Raw genomic sequence first — 10,999 nt, forward strand, 5'->3', positions numbered from 1 at the left:
TTTTGCCAAGAAGAAGTGGTACGTGTTCACTCACCTAAAATAATGAAAATATTTCACACACGCACCCACACACACAACCATACAGAAGTTATAAATTACATACGGGTAGTTAAAAAATATAAATAAATAAAAATTACCTGCCACACCATATTAACAAATTTATAACGTTTGCCACTGCCGAATTGATAGATTTTATAAATGAGAGTGAACAGTAGAGATGAACTTTAATGAAAAATATATTGCCAAGCTGATTATAGTTGGAGTCAAATTGCCAAAAATGCCCAACCAAAGTTGCCAGAATTGGGTGCATGAAGAGGTGCTGCGAAGACAACTTATGAAAAAAAGTTTTGTAATGTCTTATAACGCTTGCTAATGCTTTTTTGCATCCTAAGGTTTATATAATGATGACAGAACCAAATGTTTCCTCCGATTCGAGTGAAGGTGACCCTTCACCCCCAGTTGCTCGTGGTGAACTTCCGAGTCATTCCCAACAACCCGGTATTTCGGATTTACAACAAGAAGAACATGCTCAACAAAGAGGGGCGATTGGAAGGCAACCTATTATAGAGGACATTGGACCTGAAGAGGCACCAGAACCTGCTCCTCCAGACCCTGGTCCAAATGAAGGCCATGCCCCAGGTACCTCAGCGCGAGAGGCATCAGAACCTACGAGAAAAGAAAATATTACTGTAATAAATAAACACTACCATTTCAACCAACAAAGAACTTTACATTATAACACCGGCCCTGTTTATAAAGGCAAATTCAAAGGCGAAATAATGGGGTAGGTTGATGTAATTTGACAGGAAGGTACCACGTTAATTTAGTTGGTACCTTTGTTTGGTATGAACAAATTCATCAATTCAATTTTATTTTTATTGCGAAAGCGTTAATAACCTGATATCTAATAGCCATGTTTGTTGCCTATTTGCTGTGTGCGTTCCAAGTTGAATATGGAAATACGAATATGCATTTTAACGCAAACACGTTGCCATGGTAACAGCCGCTACTTGATTGATGAAATAACTGTCGTTGTGTCGCTATACTCAAAATACATAGAGTTATGCGTATATATAGCTTTGCCTTGAAATTGCAATAAAAATATATAAATTCTCACGCTTATTCTCGAAACTTCCAACATTTTTCTTTAGGACGAAGATGGATGTAAAAGACTCGAAGATAAGATCAATCGGAGGTAACACCAAATTTTCAAGAAAGCTTTTGATATGAATTTTTTTTAATTAACTGTTTCGCAATCATAAGGAATCAAATTGATGAGATTGCTTGATTGACTTTCACACCCAACTAAACGTTTGTTACCCATGTTGACTTGAACTGTTGTTATTTAACGACGTCTTTGTTGTAAAAGGAAATCTAGGAATAGTTATTGCCTTGTCCTTGTCTATTAGTGATTTTTGTCATTGCTAGTTGAGGGCTTGAACTTTGACGCTAGTCCTACTTCCTAAAAAAATGTGTTACTCCTGTAGTATGTGTAACAGGTTAAGGTTAGGCCATTTTTTTGTTCCAATTTTCCTAGTTTATTACGAGTTCTGGGACTCTTTGTGTTAGTCAGGTGAATTTAGCCCCTGCCCATAGGCTTCCGTCCCTTTACACAATTTAATATAAAGTAGGCGAACAAAATTACTTACCTCCATAGTGGTACACATACTTCTCGAACGCCAAAGATATTATATCTATATATCTTATACAATATCACATTTGATATCACAGCTCCACCTCCACCAAATAGACCGTCGTCACGACGATTGCTCTCAGCACTTGCTGCGCCAACGCCGAGACCAGCCCTGGGATGGCACGGACAAGAAGAACGGTCAAATAGTTCAGGTACTTGAGAAAAACATAATGGTTGTAAAGCATAATGTGACTTAGGCCTGATAAAAATAAGTATTTCACAAGCGTTTAACGCCCCGGTCATGGAAAACCATTGTATTTGAATTCTACTTCTACTATATTGTCAATGTTCACATTCTTATTAAGAGCATTCATGACAAGACTACATTTACATAAATTGCTCCATACAAAACTAATATTTGTTGATCTTTCTGCGGAAATATTGTATTGGAACTGATATTGCACATTAGATAAAGGCTACAACCGACACGCAACCTGGCAATTCAATAAAATTTGCGATTGATGTCTCTTTTCTACCTTGCAGCGCGTGGATCATCCCGCCGACCCCTGAAACCGGTTCCCAGCGATGAAGAGGAGCAATCGAATGAAAACGAAGATTTAGGAGCAGTGGGAGGTCGGTAATTTTAGATCTCAGTTGCTAATATTTAATACTGCAGTAGTAACTTATAACATTTGTAAAAAAAATTACACCCACATTTAACTTTTATCCCTTAAAAATATAAATTTGCTGACATTGCACTGCGGATTGCCATGTTTTGAATCGCATATGCTAATCCTTTTTATCATTTTGTGCGATAACATTTCTGAACAGGCCGTTTGTAGGGTGGGCCTGAAATGATAGTCCAGCGGTATTCAGCCGATTTACAATCGTTCTATCCCCACAGAAAAATTTGAAGTCCGTTCTATTAGTAACACCAGTCAACGTATTATCGTACAAGATTTGATAAAAGACAGTCTTTTGTATATTATATTTAATACCAATGAAAATGTTTTACACTTTAATTATATAATTTTAGGACAAGAAGAATCAATTCACTCTCCGATTCTCCGTTCTTCCCCCAACGCCGAAGAGCAACCATCGTCATATGAGGCTGAAAGCTTTGAATCATCTTTTGGAGCAGAAGAAGGTCAGTAATAAGGTTGACGAATTTATGGCAATTAAGTAAATTTGGAAAAGCTATTTATCGAAAGTATGCTTGAACGATATTTCTGTTTTGAGCCCAAGAATTTTTTTTACTACGAATCCCAACTCATATGCCTATTTTTGGTATTTGACTGAATTATAATAATAATCATAATCTTTATTTTGATTTCCCCTAAAAAACATACACATAACAAATAATGAACACCTAAAACAAACACACAGAATAATGGGAAATCGGGAAAACAGGCAAAACCTCGAGTAGGGTTTAAAACACGTATAAATATATGTGCCTGTTCACCCATGATATTACACTCACAAACATATTACAAAAAAAAGATAAAAACACGAACGTGTTATCGTTCCAACGTTCGGGCGTCTAACTTGTGTTACAAACAAAATGCAGGTGCGTAGGTTCTAATTTAAAACTGTTTACGTCGAAACGGACATGATTCGGGCTGTGTTTATTAAATCGGCGTAAACAAGTGCGAACTAGTGAGTTAGATAAAAGCAGTGTCAGAACGAGTAATAAATAAATCGAAATGTCTTTTAGTTGATTTCCTCATTGTAAATAAAATCCGACGTTGTGATGTGCTGTAGTGTACTAGGTGCAATGTTTCATATAAAATGCCTGTCCATCTCTTTTTCCTTAGTTCTTTGCGAAGCAAGTATGTAAAATTGGAATCTCGGGTAGCCCGTACAGCAATGCCAAAGTGGTCTATTATTTCGTTGTCCATCATTTAGAATGTTGATTGTTTCTAATTTTTGTATTCCATTTGTTTCCACTAACCAAGTTGTTATCTTCGGCGCTATTACTTTTTGTTTAGTTTTCAATTCTAGTATTTCACCTGTTTACCCTTCCATGCCTCTAGCTGAGACTTACAACGAAGTCCACGACTAGATTCATAAAAGGATCGAAACCTCGCAATATACTCGTAACAGATCGTCAACCATTTAACTTTAAATCCAATCTTTTATCCATAAACTTCTTTAATTCCAGTGGATGGTCTTTGCTGATGTTGATATTACGCGATACAGATTACAGATACCGAAACATACAACGCGTAGTCTTTTCAAGCTGACATGTCCGCATCCGAGACGGTCGGAAGTTCACCGTCACCGTTCAATTGCCGTCTCTATCGTAGCTCAGAATATACCATCAATCCCACTTCATGTGTTTACTCTAGTTCAGTGTAATGCCAACCAACGATCGTTTAGAAACTTTATATCAATCATTGCTCCAATTCCCAATTCTTTTCGCCAACCAACATTTATTCATGTTTTGTACACATAGGTGGTGGGCCATCATCAACAGAACTTGATCCGCAACTGCAAGAGCAATTATCGATATTTTCAACAAAGAAAGAAGGCCGTCATCGAAGAGAAAGAGGTTTGTTCCTGTGTTAGAATTGTCAATAACCATCCTTTCAATCGCAAAGTTTTCCCAATTATTTAAGATAAAAATTATTTGTTTTTTTTATTTACAAAAATAGCCTGCTCACTCCACAAAGTAATACCATGACGTCAATTGTCATCACCGTGATGTTGCATTTACCTTCTTAGATTTAAATAATGCTCATCTTGTTTTTTAGTTCAGTAATATGACATCACTTACAGAACATTGTGACGTCACAATTTTAGTTTTAAATTGAATTCCAAAATTGCCCATATCGTTCTTTAAAATAGTAATATGTATGTGCATTTTCTCTGTTTTTATAATCAATTAAAGAGAAATTTCTATAACAAAACAATACTATGAAATATTCTCTTCCAGCTATGACGTCACATATTGCATTCTATGTCGTCATATTTTTTGTTTATGTTTTCAGTCTAACTGAATAGTGACCAAATTACACATTGAAACAATAATATGACTTAACTGGCGCACACAATGCCGCTATGACACATATTGCTGAATTCTCATTTTAAAAATGACGTCATGTTTTGTTTTTTTAATTAAAATATCGACCCCTTGTCACACATTAACAAATCAGTTAGCTCATTTTATAAGTCACCTCACATTTTTTTACATTACTCATCACATTCCTATTTATATGGAGGTTTCGCTCTATAACGTCATCCTTCATTTGTGCTATGAAGTCGACAGTCAAGCCCATCTCTTCCATTAGAAACATACTGTGGAATTGCCATGGCGTATTTTTTGTTTAGTTCATTTTTATTTTAAAAAAATTTGGCATTATGACTAATATAGACAATAGTAAATAAATGTCATCGAAATACAAATATGCATTTTGCTTGATATAATCTTGAATTGTATTCAATTTCTAGATTTTAGGAGAGATCAACCAATGTCTGCGACATTCTTGGGAAGAAATCGAGACAGAATGGAAATAGGAAGAAGGCGAGAGTATTTACCCATATATGATCCGCATGCCCGTGAAAGGGAACCAGAGTTAGTTGGTGGGACATTTAAATAAGACTCCTAACTGTGTTTATTTCTGTATATATATTTGTTCTGTCATAAATCTATTTATAGGTTGTTGTCCACGTATATCTAACAGATGATATAACCCAGGAAATTATTTTTTGCAATTCAAAAAATCTTTTTTGCATATGGTCGCAATTGACTGCGACGTCACAGTCACTATTCCCATGATAATGTCGAATTTGATAATAGCTCACATTATGCGACCGTAGATGAAAAAAGTTATGACATCTTTATAACAATTCATAATTTAGATGTTTTATTGAGATTTCAAAATAAAAATAATTTTTGTATGTAGTTGTAAAAAGACTTTTTCCAAGTACATGGCTCGCGGAAATGCTTTGGCGGGACGCATGCGTCTTGCGGGCTGTAATTTATTTTTCCCATCGGCGGTTTACTGCTCTGCAACGCATACCACGACTTTGTGATTCTGACGCATGCTTGTCAGGTCTAAACGTGTTTTCATCACAGGTCAAAGGTCGCGAAGATACCCACCTCAGCCTCAAGAACCCCCACCAAGCTACTTTGAATCATCTCGAGATGAACCGCAGCCTTCAATCCCTACTCGTTCAGTGCAGAGTTTGGCGAGGAGATTCGAAACGAGAGAATCAGATTTGTTCACTATAATTTGGCAAGCCAGAAATCTTCCAAAATATGGAACTAATTCCCAATGAATAATAAAATCAATGCAGCTTACGACGTACGTGTGCCATGAATTTTGTCATCTGGATATTTTAATACTCCAAATTAAAACTGCGATTCAGGCTCCACCATCATTCGCAAGTGATCGAAAAGTGGCGAATTAGAAAGTCACACTGTCACGTAGTGGAGCAGCATCAGCAAAAAACATTGGGATTCATTGAAAAATTTGAATAAGTAATAGCCTTTCAAAAATTTTTCAGTTTGAAGTACTGAGAATTGGATATCGATTAGTCCATTTTGCTGAACAATTTACATTTTCACAAAAGTTTGTTTTACATATGTCAATAGATGTATTATCGATGCGCATCAAAATAGATAATGTACAATGTAACACAACGTACAGTAAAAAATATATTACAAATTCTGCAGGTTATACTGGAAAACAACAGAGGTCTTCTCGAGAGCCACGTCGATTGGTTGATGAAATGTACTCGTACTTCCGGGGCAGTCGAGTTAAAAGTTCAAGAGTCAGGCGTGAAGGTATTTTGCCTCGGTGTTTTCGTACTTGTGACAAAGAGTGCAAAAGACACAGATATGTGGCCTGATCAAGTTTTTATCCAACTGTCAGAGGTGGCGAACTGGTGTAGGGCATTGAAAAAGATTTGCACAGCCGTATCTAATCACATTACTCATCTACATTAAGTATAATATTATCAAATTATTCTCATGAAAATATTAAGACAAAATAATTCCTGCGCAACAAAAGCGTGTGTGTATATGCATCTCCTCCCACATTGCTAGTGGTTTTTATGCCAAATAACAAAACACTTTTTCATCTGACCGTTGACAAATATCGTTGAAGAATAAACTTTCTATATCAGATTAACAAGGCTACTTTAAAACTTCTGGCAACTAAATAAAAAATGTCATGTTATCGAGTTTTTGTATCTGGATTGCACTAATGCCCTATTCTTTCACAGCCTGCGCTGCGACTGCGCAGATTGTATCTTCAGCGTTACCTGAATTACGAGAAAACATAGATGAAGACGAGTCGTCATTCTCATTCGCTGAAGACCCATCACTTACAATACCCAAGACGTTATGTATGTGAACAAGTATTTTTGTCTTTTTATTAGGTTAAAACCATGTTGTCATAAAAAACGATGCAATGCATATCCATTCATCCTTTTTATTGCATCGAATGTTGGGATGTTTTTATAATGATAAGTGAAATCGCCTTTGAGTAAATAGATAACAGAAAATTTAGTTTTGAAAAATTGTAAATTGGAATTTTATAGAAGTATCTTGTTTTCCCCCTCAGATGATGTAAGAGAGTTTGGTGAATCGAGGCATGCCGTATCGCGTGCGAGACGACACGGTAGAACAATGGTGCTCTCAAATCTTGGTAAGTTTTCCGTAAAAAATTAGTAACAGTATTACGCTGCCCAGTACTGCGGCGAATGATAGAATTGTTCCATGCTCACCTCCCTACAAGAAACTGTTATTACAATGTCACGTTTTCTGGTACCATAACGCTTTATTACAGCGTTGAGCCTTAACTTGTTTATAAATTCAAATTGGCGATGATCGTACGTACTGTATTTCTTCCCCTTTCATTTTTCATTTATACCGGCATAGTATTTCCTACGAACATGTGAAGTTACCTATGGTGACGTCAAGATTAGTTTCACAGAATGAATATGACCCCATAATAGATTTTCAAGTTGCGAATACGAAATTCGATATCGTATTAAGGCGTCACACATCATAACGGGTATTACTTCCTAACGAAATACGGGATACCCCACTGATGCTTCCTATGATGCTAGACTGGCAGCAGAATAGGAGAGTACAGGAACCGGTAAGTCACTAGGTAGGGCAAATTAGAAATATGAATTTGCTGATTCTTCTTACGACGACAATTGCATAAAGTGGAAAACTCTAATATCTTTTTCATTCAAATATGACTTTTTCAACTAAAAATTCAACGCATAACCAACTATGCATGTTTTCGTTTTGATCAATTTTATTTTTTTGAACTTCAGATCAATCCTTCATACCAACATTCGATTCCGCAATACAAACCAGCCTGGTATTTAAAAGAGACAGAATGAACCAAACAGACAAGATACAAATGGACGACACAGAGACAGAGACGGACAAAACGGATACAAGAGACAGAAATTTACAAACCGACCATTATAATCAACATATGGACACTCAAACAATGCCCGATATTAGTGTACGCGAGTCATCCATGGGATTGCCATTTATTAACGTATACGTGCAGACTGATGAAAAGAGATCTTACGATAACGACACCCAGACAAATATACTACAACAAACCAACACCCCAACACAGACATTGGTAAAAGTTTACCAGGAAAATGAATTCCAAACTGAACCACTAGAAACAATTGACCCCTCCCAAACTGAAATGACAGGTTCAAACTTGGAGCCAGTAATTGAGGAAGGATTCCGAACTCTTTCTCAGAACAGTCAACAAGGAGGCGATTCTGCACTTGCTTTGATGGGCATGTTCGAAAAAGGTCAGTATTGATTACTTTCTGTGGATAAAATTGATTTGTCATGCTCTCATAATAAAGTAAGGTGCTCCCGAAGTATGTGAACCAAGATGGCGGACACCAGAACATAGTATGTGTGTACCATGATTTTATTTCAATTTTCCTTATTTTAGGTCTATTACGAGTTCGGGGACTAGCCAAGTGACCCACGTAGTATTTGTACCTGAAATTATGGCCTAACCCTAACCTGGTACACATACTAGGTTCCGGTGTGCGCCATATTAGTTTACTTCGGGAGTACCCAAAGTAATGGTGGCAATATGGCAAGGTTGGTATGTTAGGTGCTTGCAATGCCACTTATTACGTACAAAAAGATTAGTCCAACTTGCGGAATTTATTACTACTGACTAATACGGTGTTTGTCCTGCAAAGATGAATTTTTTGTCGTGTCCATATCCGACATCTTTTAATAAAAGGGGACTATTATGGGAGTTATACCTTCTCCCTTTTATTTTCAATATATTTTAGTTTACTATCAAGACATCCACATTTATTTTTAGAATCAAAAATTGAAAATGCTGAACAGATTGACAACGAAAACTTGGTTCTGGTGAAAATAGCGTGGAAATTTATTTGGCAAAAAATCGCACTGAAGATATGCGGGAGTCATGCAGCCAGTAAAAATAAAATTACAGCAGCGTTTGCAAATACTCTCATCGTACTATTAGCTAATGACTTGCAAAGCGGCGGCATTGAAGAACAATTCAGTCGGTTTTCATCGCGTTGCGATGAAGTCATCCAAACTGGAGATCTATTTCGAACTGCTAAGAAGTATGTACATGCTATCACAGCATACTACGCCGCTGCTAAACTACATCAATTTAAAAACAGCGGGGATCAATCGTTGCGTGGGATTACTACCTGTGTTCGACAAATATTAATTGTTGTTCAATCCCTTGCAAATCAGGAACTAAATATCGAGATTATCAAAGATCACGTGATACCGCTCATGCATGAAATAATGAAGTTTCAACAATCAATCCAATGTTCGGATCGTAAAACAAAAGTGATGGCAGAGGCTAAGTGCTGGTATAATATCGGTCTTTGCTACAGCAATTGCGGTGAATATAGAAAATTTGCACAAATGAACGAAACTGCAATCGAACTCCTAAAAACTGAATTTGGAGACGAATCGCAAACTTATGAAGTATATGCATGGGGCATGAATAATGCTGGGGTTGCTCATTGGGGTATGGGGAATAAAAGGAAAGCTGTTGAATTATTCAAACTGGCATTGGAAGCCTATTCTAAGATGCAGGACTGGGATGACGAAAAAGAAAAAAGTCGTAATATCGAACTCACAAGGGCAAATTTAGAACTTATCGAATCAGACTCTAACTCGGATTAAGTTTATCAAAATCCTGATATCAAAGCGTCACCTAAAAGCGATCGACGAGGTTAATAAAATTGTATGTGGTACCATATTTAAACAGACAAGTTCTTCTTATTTTTGTGAGAAAATAAACATTCCTGAATTTCAGAAACAAGTCGTAAAATTGAATTTTTCAAGCTCAATTCAAGGATAGAAGTGTAATTAAGTCAGTTAAAACCGATCCCGAGAAATTCTTGGTATCGGATGACTGGCGCCACCAACCGGTTTGTTTTTACTTTGTCAATATGATGTTCGTATCTTTCTATTCTTTATTTCTGTTTGAAATATGTGATTTCGTAAAACGTAGTGATTCAAATTTTTTATAAGTCGCCTATTTACGCGTTCCTCTCCGAACAAATACCTGACAAGCGCCACTGGTATCTAACGGGAAAAAGCTGTTATTTTTGGATGAATATTTTCTGTTTGGCATATCTGGAGATGAACATTTGTTCTAAACTTGAGATGTGCAACCTTCAGTACAACCGTAGTATGTGTACCAGGTTAGGGTTGGGCCATAATTTCGGGCACAAAAACTACGGGAGTCACGTGGCTAGTCACCAAACTCGTATAGAACTAAAATAAGGAAAATTTAAATAAAATTATGGCCCAACCTTAGCCTGGTACATATACTACGTTCCGGTGTCTGCTTGGTACGTATACTTCAGGAGTATCAAAAATTTTCTGCAACCCGGAGTCGGAGTCAAAATTCCATTAATTCAGAGTAGGGAGTCAAAATCGAAATTTTTTGCACCCGAAGTTGGGAGTCGATTGTAAAGTTCACCGGATTTCACATCCCTGAACCTTCATTCGACCCCGTGTCTGTTGATTCGATTTGTTTTAGTAATCCTTGCGGTTTGTACAATCTTAAACCGTATGTCTTCTTTCGATTTATTTTACCATGATTTATATGAATTTATAATTTTATAATCAATGCTTAACAGCAGTGTACTTAGTTAGGTCCTTTATTGGTGGAATATGGCAAAAGCAGAGACAACTGCAATGGAAAGAAAGTCACTCCCGTAGTATGTGTACCATGTTAGGGTTAGGCCATAATTTTATTCAATTTTCCTTATTTTAGTTCTATTACGAGTTCGGGACTGTTTGAGTTAGCGAAGTGAATATACCCCCTGCCGATAGGTTTCAATCTCTCTACACAACCT

The 10,999-nt window shown here is 36.7% G+C and overlaps 1 protein-coding gene across 1 annotated transcript; it reads left to right on the plus strand.

The window, feature by feature from the left end:
• Positions 1-394: 394 nt before the first annotated feature.
• Positions 395-10,809, plus strand: LOC120334756 (uncharacterized). Its single transcript, XM_039402258.2, has 13 exons — positions 395-784; positions 1,152-1,195; positions 1,732-1,845; positions 2,177-2,266; positions 2,670-2,780; positions 4,089-4,184; positions 5,084-5,215; positions 5,712-5,849; positions 6,309-6,422; positions 6,863-6,985; positions 7,204-7,287; positions 7,928-8,431; positions 8,968-10,809. The coding sequence occupies exons 1-13, from the start codon at positions 402-404 to the stop codon at positions 9,813-9,815; spliced, it is 2,781 nt and encodes a 926-aa protein (XP_039258192.2). The 5' UTR covers positions 395-401; the 3' UTR covers positions 9,816-10,809.
• The last annotated feature ends 190 nt before the right edge of the window (positions 10,810-10,999 follow it).

Source organism: Styela clava, chromosome 1 (assembly GCF_964204865.1).
Source record: "Styela clava chromosome 1, kaStyClav1.hap1.2, whole genome shotgun sequence".
NCBI classification, from domain to species: domain Eukaryota; kingdom Metazoa; phylum Chordata; class Ascidiacea; order Stolidobranchia; family Styelidae; genus Styela; species Styela clava.

Coding starts and splice junctions, on each gene's coding strand:
- LOC120334756 (XM_039402258.2), top strand. CDS start 402: ATGATGACAGAACCAAATGTTTCCTCCGATTCGAGTGAAGGTGACCCT. Junction 785..1,151: donor TTCAAAGGCGAAATAATGGG/GTAGGTTGATGT, acceptor ATTTTTCTTTAG/GACGAAGATGGATGTAAAAG. Junction 6,986..7,203: donor TACAATACCCAAGACGTTAT/GTATGTGAACAA, acceptor TTTCCCCCTCAG/ATGATGTAAGAGAGTTTGGT.